General features: G+C 48.8%; 1 protein-coding gene and 1 long non-coding RNA gene across 7 annotated transcripts in view; one reads left to right on the top strand and one right to left on the bottom strand.

Annotated features, from left to right (window-relative positions):
* RNF220 (ring finger protein 220) overlaps positions 1–16,028 on the top strand; it is a 214,438-nt gene extending 198,410 nt beyond the window's left edge. For all 6 annotated transcript variants that reach the window (XM_029959683.1, XM_029959681.1, XM_029959682.1 and 3 more), the window contains 3 exons: positions 3,522–3,630; positions 4,752–4,826; positions 12,965–16,028. In XM_029959683.1, the coding sequence (XP_029815543.1) occupies positions 3,522–3,630; positions 4,752–4,826; positions 12,965–13,036 (256 nt within the window). In that variant the 3' untranslated portion in view covers positions 13,037–16,028. The remainder of the gene's footprint in view (positions 1–3,521; positions 3,631–4,751; positions 4,827–12,964) is intronic.
* Positions 9,749–12,688, bottom strand: LOC115307459. The gene is made up of 3 exons (XR_003915790.1): positions 12,370–12,688; positions 10,235–10,846; positions 9,749–10,103 (listed from the first exon to the last, which is right to left on the bottom strand). It is a non-coding gene; the product is annotated as an uncharacterized LOC115307459 (long non-coding RNA).
* Positions 16,029–17,836: the final 1,808 nt, after the last annotated feature.

Here is a 17,836-nt window from a genome sequence, read left to right as displayed (position 1 = left end):
CCTCTTGGTATGGCCTCAGCCAGGGAGGACGACTCAGGTTTCAGGGAGGCCACTTGCACCTGCTGGAGGAGCATCAGTGCTGGGTCTCAAGGTATTGCTCTTGGCAGCAGTCGTGCTCAGCAGGTCTCTCTGGAGGCTGATAAATGACGTTATCCAAATACGTCAAATCGGAGCGCTGAGGCGCAAAATTGCTGAGAGTCCTTCTGCATCCAGCACGAGGTCAAGGCAAAGCAGAGAGCCAATTCCTTCTTCCCTGTAATTCCCTCTGCCTCACTTGGCAGGGTAACTTGTACACAGCCTTGCCCTGTCCATGGAGCTTGGCTTTCTGACCCTCGCTCCACCCTGGCGTTACCCTGTAAAAATACTGCCCAAGGCTGCTCCCAGCTGTGTCTGGGCAAGCACACACGAGGTGTGCACACAAGAGGGAAGCCTGAGGGAGTTCCCAAGATTGCTGCTGCAGGAAGAGTTGCTCCTAAGCGATGCTTATCTTTAGGATACAAGCAGCAGGTTGACGGTAAAATGTCGCTAAATGGAATGGCATGTGTCCCAAGTGTGCTGGCCACCACAGGAGCCAGACACATGGGAAGTGACTCTGGTCTTTATTCCATCCCTGGAGGTAGTTTCAGTTTCCTTTATTTACTAATGTTCTCCCTATTTCCCTTGACCTCATTTCCTCTGGCTTTTCGGAAGCAACCATGCAATTATCGCTCACTTTGGGTTGACCCTTGGCTGCCACGTCCCTTGTTGCTGCTGCTCTGAGAGGTTTTCCTGAAATCTCAAGTGCAAAATACTCACTTGTGGCCAAAACTCCTATCTCTCTCGTGAGTTAGGAGCTATGTCTTCAGCAACTGTGCCGTCTGTCAGGGTTTGTCCTGTGAGCACGCTTGGCAGGGAGAACATGGAGTTTAATTCTGTCACAGCTGAGCTTTGATCAGCACTGGGAGATACTGCAGTGGCTGAAGCTCCCTCTCTTACCAATGCACCCCAGTCTTGTTAATAAATGTATATTTAACAATGTCTGGAGCGTATGAAGTGATAATAACTAAATCAATACCTCCCACATTGATTGTCCAGGATCCCTACAGCGTGACGCACGCAGCGGTGCGGTAATTTTCCAGCTAACTAGCACCCTGATCTACAGCCCTCCTATTGATTGGCCATTGTATCAAGCAGCCTCTGAGCATTATTGCTTATGCCTCTATTCAGCCTCCTTTTCTGATTCATTCGTTTATTACTGGACAGGTGCGATTATCTCAGAGACTTTCCAAAATTGGCCGATGAGGGTCAACCATTTAGATTTCTATAAACAAGCCATTTTCTATCTCCTCTAGTTGTTGCAGTGGCAAATTTTTCCTATTCAGGCTTTGACTGTTAGTGGGGTTGAATGGGTGTTTGCTTGTATCTGCCCAAGGAATCAGCTTTTTCCTTTTCTTGCTGAGTCACCCACCCATCAGAGGAGGACAGATAGCTCCACAGATGGTAAAAGGAGAATATAGCAACAGTTGAGGTTCTGCTTGCCACCTGCTCTGGGCAGGAGTCACACTCACTGCCTTTACACCTCCATTGCCCTTGTGCATGCAGTAAGGAGAAATGGATTCCAGGAAGTCAAATTCAACTTCAGCCTTCACCCAGTATCAGCTTGTTGGTGGGCCAGACTGGAAGACAAACAATTTTCTCAGCCAGCAATAATCTTCAAGCTATAAATAAATAATTCTGTTTCTTCCTTAGACAAAACTAACACCTTTCTAGACTTCCTTTGAAAATGCTAGCAACTCTTCCTTGAGGGTGAGAACTCAAGCTGGGATATGGTAATATTTCATACCAAAGGGTTAGGAGCAAGTGGGTGTTTCACAGCAGGGAAGGCTGTCTCCTACTGAAGCTCTTTCATCTTGCTCCAAAGAATATTTATTGATTCTAAGACTTGAATCCACAGTGTTCCTGTCCCCAGACAGTCCTTACCCAGTAGGCTATCATGGGACATGTGTACTTCTTTGCCTTTTTTTGCAGTTTTGAAATGGTTACCATTTTCTAGCAACTGTCACTTCCAATGAATCTCCTTCTGATGAAGATCTCCTCCGGTAGCTCGTGCAGAGCATGTCTGATCTGCACAAAGGCAGGAGTGAAACTGAAGGAGCTCTATAACATTAGTACTTAACTGTACGCACTTGAGCAGCTCCACTTTCTTCTGAAGTGTCATAATTAGAAAAATCATCCAAGATCTCTTTGACTAGCTCTTTTACCAAAGGCTTGGGAAAAGCCAGCAGAATCACCTCGTTGGAGATTCCCCGGGTCCCTCCTTGCGTGCCATCGACAGGTGACTAATGAACAGAAGAGTGAGTGCGTGTGTGCAGCGAGAGAGCTGAGAGTGCAGCTCACTTTGCTGGTTGTAGTAATTCCACTAGACCCATGTTTTAGCCACCTGTTGGTGAATCATCCTCTAAAAAGGTAGAACACGTGGGTGCCACTGTGGGTTATGTTTTGATTGATGATGCAGCTTCTGACAGCGAAATACTCTTCAGGTTCTTCTGAGCTGGATTCTGCTTGGACAGACCTGAAATTCACTGACATAAATGAAAATTGTTGTTTTGTTTTTATTCACAAGAGTGAAAGCCTTTATGTCAGTGCTCTAAGCCTTTTCTGGAGAATGCTTGAGGGCCCCTCCTTATGCCTGCACTGTGTATAAATCGGGTTTTGCAGCATGCCAGTGACACATCCTTGTCTATAATGCTCCCTGCATCTCATTTGCTAAGCATTGCTGTCTGCCCTTGCTTTTAGGTTGGCAAGTTGCTCTTTTCACCAGCCTTGCAGAACCATGAAAATACAGTTGCCTGCCCTCAGCACAGCGCCTCTGTGACAAAAGAGAGAATGTTGCCCATCAAAAATGACCCTAAGAAATGGGAAAGCAGATTGTGAAGCTGCCTTTATAACCAGCCTGTTGACAGCGCTCAGTGCTGTTGGTTTCTCCTTTTTTTCAGTATTAGAAGCCAAAAAACTAGGGCTTTCATTAATATAAAAGCATTGTGTTGATCCTGTGTAATGAGCTGATGTCGCGTTACATGAGGTTGATGGCCAGCAAAGGCCTCCGTTCTCTGAGGGGAAGAGCAACTCTTATTGCCCACAAAAAGTTATCTCAGCAGCTTTAAAGCAACGTACAGAACTTTGCCTCAAGTGTGTGATCCTAAGTAATCTCTTAAGGGAGACAAGAAAAAAGGCAGAAAGCAAACAAAAAAACCCCAGCAGAAATACCTGTTCTTTAAATGTCTGTGTCTTGTGGAAATTTGCTCTGTATCAAGCTGCAAGCATCATTTGTGTTCTTTGGTGATATGTTTGGAGGTGTTTAGTAGGACACTTTACAGAGTTCACACTGGGCTTTTCAGGAATTCTGCTTTACCCCAAGGCAGATATATTAGTTTGAGTATTATGCCATTTCCTGGGCAGTACCTGTTGTGGGATCCTTTTTCCCCCAAACTCTTAAGAGTCTTGTGTGCTCAGTGATGCTCACGCTCCATCATCTTTTGCAGAATTACAGAAGACTCTGCAGTGACAACATTTGAAGCGTTAAAGGCTCGTGTCCGTGAGTTAGAAAGGCAGCTTTCCCGTGGGGACCGCTATAAATGTCTCATTTGCATGGTGAGTAGCACTCCACTTGTGGTAATGAATCAGAAATGTCTTGATATCTTTGCTGAGGAGGGGGATAAGCTTTTCTCCTTTTTTCAGGCAGAATGTGGGGGAGCTCGTCACCAATTAGCCTTCCAAATGAAGGTGGTCTTAGCAACCAAAATTTCCGTATGCATTATGTTGTTCCTATGGTATTGGCAGCTGTCCGTCTATATCAGGGAAAAAAAGTTCCAACTTTTTTTATAGGAAGACTTTGAGCCTTCCTATAGAACACTCCCAGATATGAAGCATCCTCTTACTGCATGTCCACATTTACATGCATAGGAGAGAGCAGAATCTGTGATCAGAGACCCACTTTCTCTGATTTGGGAACAGAAATGTTGCCTGAGCATTCAAAAGTTGTTGATGCCCTGCTTGCTCTGTGCTGATGCTGTGGCTCTCCTAAAGAAGGGCAGCAGCTCCCTCTGATGGTCCGAGCCTGCAGGGCTCTGCATCTCCTGTTGGGTTTCTGTTCTGCTCAGATCAGGAGAACATTCTGCTTGGTGGAGAGCTCCCTCTGCAACTTCATCTGGATGCACAGGGTTCTCTCTCCCAGCCAGCTCACAGCTTGTAGATGTGGGAGTGCAGCCCTTGCCATTCATCCCACAGAAAGAACAACAACTTACTCTCGCTGCTAATTTCCAGAGGTTTCTTAGGAATGACAGAAGATACTCACATGTCTGCTGAAAGAGTAGCAGTATTCTTGGGATGTAGTTAAGCTGTTCCTGCAGAGCTGTGAGTTGTGATAAGGGTTGATCTTGCCCTGTCACTGGTTTTTGTATGATCTGGTGACCTTTCTGATGAGAATAATGGTAGGTGGCCACAGCAACTTCAGATGCTTTTGCAATAACTGTGCTGAATCAGATCACCACTTGAGTGGATTATGGGCTTCCAACAGGAGTTCTGGGAAGCCAAGAAAAGGGGCTGCAGGAGACTTTCAGCCTCTTCTGTACAAACATTACAAAAATGCAACTTACATATTACACAAAACACCAGGCAGTGTTACCCACAAAGAGAGGCATTGTGATGGGGTTGGGAGTGAAGAATCAGTAAATCCCTGCTGTGGAAATAACCTGTTTGCTTCTTCTCCTCAGGACTCCTACACAATGCCCCTGACTTCCATTCAGTGCTGGCATGTGCACTGTGAAGAATGCTGGCTGCGGACTCTGGTGAGGCTCTTGACTACTTTCTTGTTCACTTACAGCCTTTCCCCTCTCTTCTTTGATACTTTTAGATCACCACAGGGAAAGGTGCTTTTTGCTTTATTTTAGATAATGTGAGTGCTGTGCCTGCAGACTGCCCAAACCTTGCTGTGTAACACCCCACTCTAGCTTTGACTTGAGTGAGTTTCGTTTGAGTCATTGTGACCAAATTGCTGTCCCGCCCCTTGCTTGTTGCTCCACTACTTGTGGGCACAGCCATGGCTCGTTGAAGAGCTCTGTGCCAGGGACTACCTTGCCTTACAGTAATTTCCTGTGGGGCATCCATGCAGAGAGGTAAAGCTGTGAGAATGGAGGCCAAATCCACTGAGATTTCATGGAATGGGTAGCTTCTGAGAAATGTAATATTCCCCCGAAGCAAAGGAAATCATCTTCAGGAGAAGAGGATATGGAAGGGAGCTTTTATGAATATGGATCTGTATTTTTTAGATTATTTGAAATAGCGCTGTGTAGTTTTCAAGCATATACCATCCATGTTTAGAAGTTTGGGGACTACCTTGAATGTAGAATAGGTGACCCAGTAGAGCAGCAATTTATACATTAATTAAAGGACATCAGGTTAAAATTTATTTAATGAAGTGTTTTCTTTTCCTGTGTTTAAACTGTGGGGTTTTATAATCAGTCTTTAATGTCCCCTCTGCAGCTGATTTTCAAACTTTCATTTTGCTTAAGTTGGGGAGTGGAAAATAGTTGTGCTTTCTAGTTCTCCTGTTAGCAAGATGATACAGTGTTGGGTTGCAAAAAATGTAAGGGAGTGCCACTCCTAAAAACTTGTTCCTGTAAGGCATTACTCTACTTTATAGAACACGTTGTGTGCTTGGAATTACGATTAAGCTGATCATGCTCCTTTAAATCCTGCCTTTTAAAAGTCTTGTCCAAGAAAAGTTACCAGGATGCTGAAGTGCCTGTGGGCTTGAGTACTAATAGCAACTCAATAACTTGGCTATCCCTCGGGCTGTATTTTATAGCTCTTCAGCTACACCCCGTCACTATTTAGTTTATACAAGCTTTTGTAAACATTTTAGCAGCATGTTATAAAAGACACATATGTGGGCACATAGCTGTGAGGTGTTTGGATGAATGTGTACTCTGCCACCTTTGCTAAGTGAAGAGTAATCTTGTCCTTCAGCAGTGCTGCAGGCACAGGATAAAACACTAACATACTTTTCATTTTCTTTACTCTGAAGTCTTTGTCTTCTCCCCTTCCCGCCAGCCTCAAGTCACCTTCTAAATCTGTGACACCAATTTCAGGCTGCTCTTAGACTCAGCAGCAACTTAGTTCAACTTCAGTCAGGCCCCTTTGTGTCGTGTTCAGCAGTCACAGCTGCTCATGAGAACGGGGAAACTCACTCCAGGTGCTCAGGGATTAGCATTTTCCTTGCAGACTGGGAGCCATCTCCCCCTAGAATTCCGTGAGAAAGGTGGGGATGAAGCTGGCTGTGTGTGATCTGCACATGGCTCTTCTGCTGACCAGGCAGGCAGGATGGGAATAGTCCAGCAAGACATCATGTTAAGACTTGGCACTTGCATAGGGGAAGCAATTAATAAGTGACTACTCATGTGTTCCCCAGTCCTAGTCTCTCCCTGCAGCCCCCAATTTATTAAACCAGGCCTTTTCACAAGGCATGCTTGCACTCCCTCTCCCATCTCAAAAAAAATCTCCCAGCCTGTGTTCGCATGTTTCTAATGTAACCATTAAAATGTAGCCTGAAGACAGCAATAAAAACCCTGGAACGCCTTGGTGCTTTTGTGTCTTGATCAAAGTCAATGTGTGTAATCTCGTTAAGACTGCCCTCCTTCCCCCCCTCCTTTTTTATGAATTTAATGGCATACAGCAGCTGGACTCAGTGTTTAATGCTTACCAACCTGCATTGTTCTAATTAAGGTATCTCCTTTTATTTCGGGCACAAAAGAGACTCTTGTTTTTTTTAACAAGCGAGGAGCTGTGGGATAGTGTGTGTAATAATCGCTGCTGTTACCTTTCCCTGGGTATAAAGCTGGCTCCCCAGTGGGGCTGGGAGGAGGGAGCCTGCGCGTGCAGCACACATGGAAAGACTTGGCTGGGGGAGAGGGGCAGCATTTTTCTTCTGTTGTGCAATAAACAATTTGTTGGAGTTAATAGGAGTTGGGGCGGGCAGGTTGTGTTGGGCTTCCGGCCCCTTTTGAACATTCTGGAGATCTGCCATCCCTGCTGGTGAAAAGTCCCCTTTCTCTTCTATCCCTGTGGTTCCTGTGTCCAGCCAAGATCTAATATGAAATTAGAGTGTGAGTGTGTCTGAGAGAGCGAGGATCATGTACTGAACAAGGCTCTGGAACTGAGGGTTCAGAGTGTCTGGGGGCACTTCTAAACCCCTGCAGGGCATTGAACATGGGGTGAAATTTGATGCTCACATCTGTCTGTGGACCTAAGGTTTAAACATCTTCTAGGATACAATACTACAATGATCTGAGCATCTCTAGTATCCTCTTGACTTTAGCGGTGTCAAACCACAGCCATGAGCTTGTTGCTCCCTACTTGCTGGTTGTCTGGGACACTCAACACAGTGACATTTTTCATTCACCTACCCTGCGTGCTGAGAACTGAGTTGATATCTTAAAGTTATGCAAAAACTGGGACGCGGGCCTGGAGTAACTTATCTGTGATCCCTTTTGGAAAGCCCTGGAAACATGTGCAGGTTCTTCAAAGATAGGAAGGGAAATGATGTTGCAGGAGCAAAGCTTAGCCTGGACAGCAGGAGGTGGATTCATTTCCCTGAACAGACACTGTCCTTGTGGCAGGTGTCTGTCCTCAGCTGGTTGTTGGACTGCAGCCCCGAGTCACTGGGGATGAATCTCCCTGTGGTACAATCTGCCCCTTCTCCATCCTTCCCAATTAACTGAGAGTTAACACTAGTACAGCTACTAGTGTGTGGGATTTCTATTTTCCTTCTCTTGGGAAGGGTGCTCTAACAGTAGAGACTGGCCATCTGCTTTGCTGGGGAGGTTTGTGAGAACAGGTTTGATGTGTGTCTGTCTGCAGTAATTCAAGTTGAGGTGATATTTGCCAGGGGAGTGGGTTGGTGAGTTCTTCATGTCCCTCTGAGCTGTAATTCTGTGATCTCCCAAACCCTGGTATCTTTCTTTACAAAGTAAATGTAGTTAGAAGCTAAGTCAGGCTGTTGTTTGCCAGTGATGGAGCTGTTTTGTGGGTGCAGGGGCTGAAAGAAGACGGGTTTATTTGAGCAGATGCAGTTTACTAAGTTTCCCCCATCACCTCTACAGCCAGAGCCAGCATTTCCCATGGGTGTTTGCTGACTCTAGGCTTGTGCTTGCTTGCCTTGGGCTTATTTGAAAATGACAACTGCAAGAGCAGGAAAAAAACCACTTCTAAAAAGCCTTCTTCATCATAGAATGCTTCCAGGGGATCCATCAATAGATATGTGTGCTCTGCAGTTGACACACTTACACCTTTGCTGGTTTACCGTGTTCTTAGCTTTGCCACTTCAATACCCATGCAGGCTGGAGTAGTTTTGTACAGAACAGCATAGATACAGAGCAATCTTTCTGGGTGATTCCTGGGTGCTTCCAGCAGCACAGGGACCTCCTGAGTCAGCAGCTGCATGGAGGATGCTGCATGATGATCATTCATGATGCTCCTGTGTACAGTGAGGTTCTTTGGTCATTTATTAACATTTTTTCAGCTCTGGCCTGTGGGGGTGAGCTCCACCCTTGGAGGAGGCTCTGTGAAAAAAGTTGTTCTCCTGGTGGTTTAACCCCAATACCTGACAGCTGGAGGGTACCCCACAACAGCAGTGGGGAGCAGCTGCTTCTCTGGGAATTAGCATTTGCAGAGAAGAAGCTGCCACTTCATGTGAAGGCATGGGTGGGAGAGAGGGCTGTCACCTTGGTTGAGGATTGGATCTTGGCATTCTATTCCTCTCCTGGCAGAAGCTGGCTCTTGGTTTGGGTCCCTCTTGCATCTCTCTGTTTTGATTTTACTTCCTCTACTTGCTCTGTGTGTGTGTGTGTCTTTATTCTCTGTGCCTGGTAGCATATTGTGCTTGGAAATTGCCCATTTTTAGACCCACAGGACAGCAGGAAGTGCCTAAAATCCTTCCTTTTGAGTTTCCCTGCTTTAGCCAATTTATAGCAGACGTCACACCATTTTTTTTTAAGAGGCAACTTTAAGACAAACTCCTCCAATCCTTCCTGGCACCATGTAAGCCCTAACGACTTTTCAACATCTCAGCTCTCGTTAATGTATTTTTCAAACTACTACCCCAAGTGATTAGCCTGTATTGTGGATCAATCACTTGCCAAATTTTAATTAAGAAAGGAGGAGAAAAAATAAACTCCATCCTGGTTCCAGCTCCGTTTCTTTGCTTTGTAACAGCCCTGGAGCAAACTTCTTGCAGCAGAGTTTTATAAACCCCTCAAAACTGGGGTTTATAATGGAAAAGCTGAGGTGGCCTTTACTCTAGCACACACAGCTATAACACATCAAGGCTTTTCCATGTAGCTATGATGAAAGGAGCAGAAGGACCTGGAAAAAAAGAAAGAAAGAAATGGCCGACAGGTGGGACTTATTATTCCACAGCATTTTTATTTCAAGGGAAAAGTTTAGTAACCCCAGCTGGCAGGTGAGCAGTGGGGGAGCAAACGCTTTTTCATTGTGCCTGTGCCAGCATGTGTGTGTACAAGCTTATGTGCCTCTCCACAAGAGAGGAGAGCCTAAACTCTGGTGCTGATAAACGTTGTACACCTACTCCTGAAGTCAGATGTAAGGAGCAAGGTTCTGAGCAATTTCAATCTGAAAAGAAAAAAATCAGGACTTAGTTCTGAATTTAACACACATGCTTTATGTGTGCAGAGGAGGACGGTTTTATTTCATAAAAAGAAAGAAAAATGCATCCCCAAGGGTCCAAAGTAATTATTTTTGCCTGAACTGTTAATACCAAGCATAAGTACTAGAGAGACCCTGAGCCCAGCGTGCCATGTGCAGCCTGTGCAGCGTTCAGGCCTGGCTGCTGAAGGTCTCCAGCATGCTGTTGTTCCCTCCAATGTACCCAGGCTTCAGAGCTCCAGCATGAGCTCCACTTCCCATGTGCAGGTGAAGCAACATCCACCACTGCCCTAAATCAGTCTGTGGTCATGTAGCTTTTGCAGAAAATAGGTCAAGCTCCGTGTGTTTGGGTTCTGCTTTGTGGCGTGGTTGAAGAAACTTGAGGTGCCCGTGTGCAGCTCAGCCTTAGGTGGGAGAGTGGATCAAGCCATCAGCATGTGGTACAGAAAATAGATCTCAGGGTCAGAGATCCCAGGATATTCCAAGATAAATCCACCCAACTTCCCTTTCCCTGTGGTGTAAAGAAACTACATACCTGACCTTGCTTTGCCATGGAAGAGAGCAGCAAAGCTGCAGTTGGTTTAATCAGGCTTGTTCTGCCATCCCTGTGGGCTGATGGTGGAGGGCTGCTGCAGACCTGGTCAGAGTGGCTTTCCAGGAACCCAAACTTCTGAATTTTCCTGCAGTGAGCTGTCTAGTCTGTGTTAGGGAGGTTGCCCTTGCTAAGGGTCACACACACCTGCCCTCAACTGTCGCAGTCCAGCTTCACATCCCAGAATGGAGCACAAGGTGCAGGAGGGTGAGGTGGCAGCAGCTGAGGTTGGCTTTTAGCAGAAGAAAACTCAAGGAGGTTCAGTGCTCCTCCCCACCCACCTGCAGGCAAATGTCTCTGACTTCCTTGGAGCTGAAAGAGCAGCTGAAGTGCTGTTGAGCATTGCACAGGGGCATTGAGGAGCAGGGGCCGTGGTCTGAGGTGGCAGCAAGCACTGTCCATCCTTTGCCCCAGACTGAAGGCAGGCTGAGGCATTCAATGGGTCAGAGCACTGGTCCTGCAGAAGGTACATTGTATCCTGGTGCATTGTCCAGAGAGGCAGGAGCTCCAGCTGCTTGGTTGGATGCTTTGCTGCCTTTTGTGTGTAAGCTGTGCCTGTCTTGGGAAAGAGAGCATGGACACAGATGTGGCCAGTAGTTCCATCTGGAATGATTAACATCCCCATGCACACTTACTTCTGCTTGTCAGGGCACACAGGAAAGCTCAAACAGGCAGCTGCCAACTGCTGTCCCTTGGACAACATGCTGTGAATTAATTCCTCAACACCTCCCTGCCACTTCCTTTGGGACCCTCTGGCTACAAAGATGATGCCAAGAGGGCAACCAGGTACAACAGGTGCCTTGATGAAGGACCAGGGAACTGCATGGAACTAAGCAGGGACTCAGTTGAAACAGGCTATTTTGTGACATTTGCATCCAGATTAGTGAGCCCCTCCATGGAGGTGCTGCTGTATATCCTGGCCCACAGTGTCAGAAAGGGCAGATGTTTACATTTTTCTCTCCTTCATATTGTTGGCACTGCAGCAAGTTTTTACTAGGACATGCAGGGTTAGAGCTTGCCCTTTCTGTGCAGGCACAGTGGGATGGTCCCTGCCCCAGAAGGCTGAAAATCTAAACAGACACAGTAGTTGTCCCAGATAACTAAAAGGATCAGCATCAGAGTTAGGTGCAACATCCAGACTACCAATGGTCTGTCCCACTGCCAGTCTGTCACTCACCCCGAGAGTGATGCCTAAGGTATTTTGAGTGTCCATCATGTGTTTCATTCAACTCTATCTCAACAAGACTTTGTGTGTGCCTGGTTCAAATCTCAGGTGCAAAGGCCCATGGTCCCCTCGTGTGTCTGGGCAGCTGTTGAGCTGTTGAGCAGCAAGGGCTGTCAAATGGCAGCCTGATTGTTCAGAAGTCCAAAGCTCAGGGAATAGCAAGTGTGTGAAGTCCATGTCTGCCAGGAATAACATGCACTGGGAGCAGGGAGGGGGCTGGTTCCAAACTAGTCTGCAGTAGTACTCAGTACTGCAGAGCAAACATGACTTGCACCTCTTTGGAGGTGCACCCTTGTGAATTACTCGCACTCATATAAATTTTCTGTACCTGGGACTCTCTCCTCTAGATTCTCCTTAGCCTAAAGAACTTCCAGGGGAAAAGGCCCCTGTCCTGCCTTTGCAGGTGTTGTCACAGAGCAGAGAGGGCCTGTTCTAAGGGTACTTGCCTTTTGTAAGCAGCAGTGCCACCTCCTCTGCTGGGGATGTACCCAAGTGCAGGCAGCAGTACCGAAGCAGTGCCCTGCCCTGCTGCCGCACTCACTGCTGCAGGCACTGCAAGAAGCCCTGCTCACGGAGGGCATCCCTATTTCCTGTGCTGCTAGTGCTGTAGGTGGAGGCTGCCTCACAGCAGAGCCATCTTTCTGTCGTTTTTCCCATCAGTTGTCTGTCACATCTGCCAATCTAATGATGACTGGCTTAGGTTGACCCCGATTCTGAGGCTTGTTAACACCTCTTGGCTGTCAGGCTCTGTAATAGATGGCACATCAGCCCTTGTTTTATTTCATGTAGTGCTCATGTCGGCCACCCATTACTCCACCCCAGCTCACATCACAGTTTGCTGTTTTCAGCTCACCTTGGCAGAAGAGACTCATCTCTGCAGCATCTGTGTGAGCTGGGGGGACAGGACCAGGGTTTCCTTCGTGCTGGCAGCTCGTGGGCTTTTGCAGGATGGCCAAGGCACTGCCCCATCGTGCTGCCCTGAAAGGGATGGTCCAAGCCCACCATGAACGAGCTCAGGCATGAGAACCTGCTGAAAACTTAACTTGTTCCAGCTGGGTTGATTTTCTGCCTGTTCAGGCACCTGAATTGGCTCATTGAGGGCTGCAGGTGAGCGAGAGAAACAGAAAGGAGCAGATCTCCTTGGCAGCCAGCGGTGCCAAGTTTGGTGACACACATTGGCTCTGGGTTTCAGCCCCCCAGAGCTCCTGCTTGCCCAGCAGCCTCATGCTGGGGACTGGAACAGGACAAGGGGCTTGCAGGGCACGCAAGAAAGGTGCTGGTTGGGGCTTCCCTTTCTCACAGCCTGTGCCCACTGCTGGGAGGGGACAGCCCTTGCTGGAGGGGAAGGAGGGCGACATTGCTGCTCCCGTGAGGTTGCAGGCCCAGGGCAGGGCCGTGTGGGTCGTCCTTCGTGCTCTCACACTTTGTGTCTCGTCTGCTGCTTGCAGGGTGCCAAGAAGCTCTGTCCCCAGTGCAACACCATCACATCTCCTGGAGACCTTCGGCGCATCTACTTATGAAGGACCCGGCGGTGGGGCGGGACCCAGCGATCGGCTCAGCTCATCACACCCAGGGGGAGAAGAACGACCGCAACAAAAAAAAAGACGTTTTAAAATTTAAAGAGAAAAAAGAAAAAAAAAACAACAAACCAGAGACTCCAGACATGGACTCGAGGATACAGGAGCAGTGGGGAGCCTCGGCTGCCAGGTCCCGCAAGTTGAGACCTCCTTCAGCATCTGCAGCGGGCAAAACCAAACCCTTTGTTGTGAAGCCCCCTTTTTTAAAACCAGTGTTCCCCATCACCCGTTCCCTGGAGCTGGCTTTGCATTGTGGATGGCTCGTGAGCCATCCTTTGGACTGTGTTGTTGACCACTCTGCCCCCAGGAGACTGGGGAAGGGACCCTTGACAGAAAGATGTTAAATAACCTGTAACTTGTGTTCTTTGTTCAGTTTTGTTTTTGTTTTGTTTTTATTTGTTTTGGTTTGGTTTTTGGTTTGGTTCTGTTTTGGTTTTTTGTGGTGTTCTAGTGATAACAAAAAGGTTTAAAGAAAAAAAAAAACACACCCAGACAGAAATGAAGCACATGTAATATAGATTATATATGTTTACAATGTTGTGTATAAATGGGATAGACTCAAACATTACATACTAATAAGTTTCCCTTTCTTTTCTTTGGGTTGTATTTTTTTTAAAGAAGAAAAAAAAAATGAGCAGAGAACATTAAACCCATATTTTTCTTGGTTCAGCAAAGTTTTGGCATTAAAGTCATTAGTTTAAAAAAAGTATATATATACATATATATAATATAAATGGTTTAATGTTCTGTGGTGTATATTTCCTCATTCAGATATGAAGTTAACAGCTTTTAGTAATGGCTGTAGCATTGCCCATAACTTACAGAACTTATGGGGAGTAGAGGAGGTGGATTTTTGTCATTAGTTGTAGCTAATGGGGCTATTTATAATAGAATCGTTATCCCCGGAAAGACACAGCTTTTAACTCCTCACCGGGGGCCAGGCAGGATGGAGGAATGTGGCTCAGCCCCTTTGCCTTTTCCAGCTGGGGAAGGGGCAAACGGTGTGGAGCCGGAAGGAGGGAGTCAGCTGGAGCCCTGCCTCCTCCTCGGGCTGGGAGTGCCTGCTCAAGGGGTCCGGCTGATCCCCTCTGCCTCCTCCAAGGCTGTGGCACCTTCCCCTCCCCTGCCCGGCTTTGCTTTCCTCTCCTCCAGGCAGCATTTGCTGGCTGAGGATGCCTGGGCTGCTCAGGACAGTGGGGAGGTGGGGATGGCAGGGGACAGGGTGGTCGTGCTGGTGGCTTTGCCCAGAGAGCTGGGCCAGTTCCCTCACGGGTGTGGCTGCAGTGGGCCCGGTGCTGCCCAGCAGAGCTGTGCAAACCCTGCAGAGCCAGCCCTGCCCTGCACCCACATCCCGCAGCTCCCACCCTCCTACAGCCTGCATTTTGCCCAAGAGGTTTTGGCACTAGGGCAGAGAGCTAAGCCAGCCCTGTCTCATCCACACCACCACCCCCAGAGTGTCCAGCAGAGACATTTCCAGCTGAATCCAGAGGTTCCCCACAGCCCCAGCTTCTTCCACACAGTCTCTCATGCTTGTCCCTGTCTCCCATATCCTCAGCCTTAACCAAAGCTGCCATCTGGCCTGTTCTTTTGTTTTTGTTTCTTTTATTGTCAGGACCCAAGAAAGAGGTAACGATCCATTTCCCAAGACCTCGTGTGCTGAATTCTCCCAGCTCCACACTGTGCATCCCTGCCCTAGCTCCCCACAGCCAGAAGACAGGGAGATGGGGAAGCTCATCTCCCCTGCTCCTGCAGGGTCTTTCCAAGCAGATCCCACCTGGCAGCAAAACGTGGCTGGGGCGTTTTAAGACAGTCTGGGAACAGCGGTGGATGAGGGGTTTGGAACTGGGCCGCTGGGGTATTTCCAGAGAGGGAAAGGCTGGGGAGGCAGGATGTGGAGGGCAGGATGTGTTCCCTGCCCTGAGCTTGGTGCTGTTTTGCAGAGAACAGCTGCTGGCCTTGGCATCTCCTGAGTGATTTCAGAAGGATCCCACTGCATCCAAAAAAAAAACCCCAAACCAAATTGAAGGAGCTGTTATTTGATAAGCATCTCATCAAAAGGTGACAATTCCTAATTGAGATTTTCCCGGGTCTCCAAGCTCATAGCAGTGTGTGGCCTCTGAGACCAGAGAGCTGCAGCCTCCTCTGCTCAGGGACTTGTACCTGCAGAGCTCCCAGGGACCAGAGGAAGCCGAGGGACCCTGGAGGGTCCTGACCCCATGAGGAGACTGCAGGCAGGGCCTGCCCAGGGGGCTGTCACTGCTGGGTGACCCTGCACCCAGCAGCACTCGGGCAGGGGAAGGACAGGCACACACAGCTCGGGCTGGGTTTGTGAAGGGAGAAAAACCTGGGGGGGACATGGCCGAGCTGGGAGTGTGCTGGTGCAGACGTCTCAGATTTGGACAGAGTGCAGCAGGTGGGTTTGAGAGACAGACAGGAAGGCAGGACAGGGCAGGACATCCCAAACCAGCCCTTCCTTGGAAATAGGCCCTGGGAGGGAGCCAGGATTTCTGGCAGGTGTTGTGGACCAGCCGTGTTCTCTATGTACGTATGTGTAAAACCATATGTAACTAGTCATTGTTTTTTGTTTTGGGGGTTATTTTTTGTTTGGTTTTTTTTTTTGTTTGTTTGTTTAAATTGTAAAGCCATCCCCTGTTTTCAAGGGGGGGAGCTGCTGGGGGAAGGCTGGGGAGAGTGGCACCCCGGTTTGTAACAGGCATCCGCCACTTCCCCTCTTCTGTAATGAGTTTAAATGATTTAAAAAAAAAAAAAAAACCTGAAATATCAGAGTTACCTATCTTTGCCCAAAGAATCCCAGTTGCACAAAGCGATATTCTGGTGTGTCGATGATTGTGTGTCAGTGTATATTATACAAAGAGGTACTTGTCACTCCCGTTTGTAAACTACATTTGACATTAATTAAACAAGTATAAATCTTCTCAGGCGCTTTCTGCCTCTCTGTGTTTCCCTTTGCAGGGAGAGGCAGCGGAGGAGACACCCCCACCTCATGCCACAGCCCCTGGATGTGGGTAATGTCCCAAAGGGGAGTCCTGGTCCTGTTGGTGATGCAGGGACAGATGCAGGGGGATGCAGGGACACTCGCCAGACCCCACCACGGATGGGTTGCCCCAACTGGTCCCCCCTCGTAGAGCCAGGAGGGCAGGGCGAAGGGCACCCCTCGGGGGACACCCCCATAATGAAGTCTCCTCAGCTGCATTAGCTGGGGGCAGGAGGCACCCAGCCCCAACAGATCCATACATCCTGCATTAGGGGCCCCCAGTGCAGTGTAGGGTTACCCCTGGCACAGGGACGGGCCGGGGGGGCAGAGGTCGGGTTCCCCCCCGCACGCGGCTGGCGCCGACGCTTTCGGTTTACAAACATTTTGCAGATGGGTCGATGGGGTGTTTCCAACCCCCTCCCCATGGCTGCCACCCCAGGACGGTGGGAGGAGGCAGTGGGGATTTCAGGGACCTCTTTCCATCTGCTGGGGCAAGGGTAGGGAAAGGTGGGGGGTGGAATTCAGCTGCTTTTTTGGCTGGCGAGGAGCAGCAGAGCATCTCAGCCACTCTCCAATCTGCTTTCAGCCCAAAGGAAGCCTGAGGCCAGGGTGAGGGGCTCTCCACCCACCCCGCAGCAGGCTGCTAATATTTTATTTAAAATATCTTTAGGAAGCGGAGGCCCGTGATGTATCGGATATATTGAGAAAATGCTAATGTGTAATAGCGTGTGTCAGGGGCCTCGTTCATCACCCCGCGCCGCCTTCTGGGGGATCCATATCTAATTAACAGTAATGAATGAGGGAGCCCACCTAATGACAGCCCGCCAGTTTGTTATGGAAATGAGGCAATCCCATTAGGCAAAACACTTAATTAAACAAACTGCTCGGAGTGTAGGCCAGTGCAGGATGGGCACAGGCCCTTTGGGGAACAAGAGGGGCCCTAGTACCCAGCCCCCCACATGCCAGGTCAGGGGCACAGAGGCTGCTGCAGCCCCCTAGAGCTGGGTCCCCATGGCCAACTCCAGCAGCAGCGGGTTGGGAAAGCTGAGGGGGACCCACTGGGGGGGGTCCCAGCTGGGGAGGGGGCAGTAGAGCAGTTCACATCCCCCTCTCATCTTTCCAGGACGTCAATGGGCACAGAGGCCAAACACAGATTTCCAATCAAACGTGTGTACTTGGCTCCTGCTCTATTGACACTGAAGCAAGAAGGGCTCAAGGTTAATTCCTTATCAATACCCTATTGTCAGCTCATTCATCACTTGGCAGGGGCTGCCCAAGCTCTCCCTGCCCCAGCCCCCAAGGGTTTGGGAGGGTGACTGAAGGAGGCCGTGCACACCTCTGCCCACCCAGCCTGTCCCTGGCTGGTGGTGCTGGGGTGGGTTTGCAGCCATGTGAGGAGGCAGAAATGAGGGGATGAGGAGTCAAGTTCAAAGGGAAGTTGATGGCAGGCAGGCAGAGCAAGCACCTGGATGGTGAGCCCCTGTCTCCCTTGCCTGAGAGCAGGAGCTGGGGGCTTGGCAGAGGGGCTGCTCAGGTAGTAGCTGTGGCCCCCATTTGTGCTGTCCTGTTTCCTAACTGTCCCCTAAGTCCCCAGCCCTGTGTGCTGGGGAGTCTTGCCAGCCTTTTCAGAAGAGCAGGACTAAGCTCATCTTCCCCAGGGCTTGGGGACTACGGGGAACCCAAGGGAGTGCCACAGTCACAATATGTGGAGTTTCCAGAGCTGGGCCACGGTCTGCTAATCACAGTAT

Source organism: Manacus vitellinus, unplaced genomic scaffold, assembly GCF_001715985.3.
Source record: "Manacus vitellinus isolate BGI_N305 unplaced genomic scaffold, ASM171598v3 scaffold_21_pilon, whole genome shotgun sequence".
Lineage (NCBI taxonomy): Eukaryota > Metazoa > Chordata > Aves > Passeriformes > Pipridae > Manacus > Manacus vitellinus.
The sequence above is the reverse complement of the archived record's forward strand: the minus strand, read 5'-3'. Positions and strand labels throughout refer to the sequence as shown.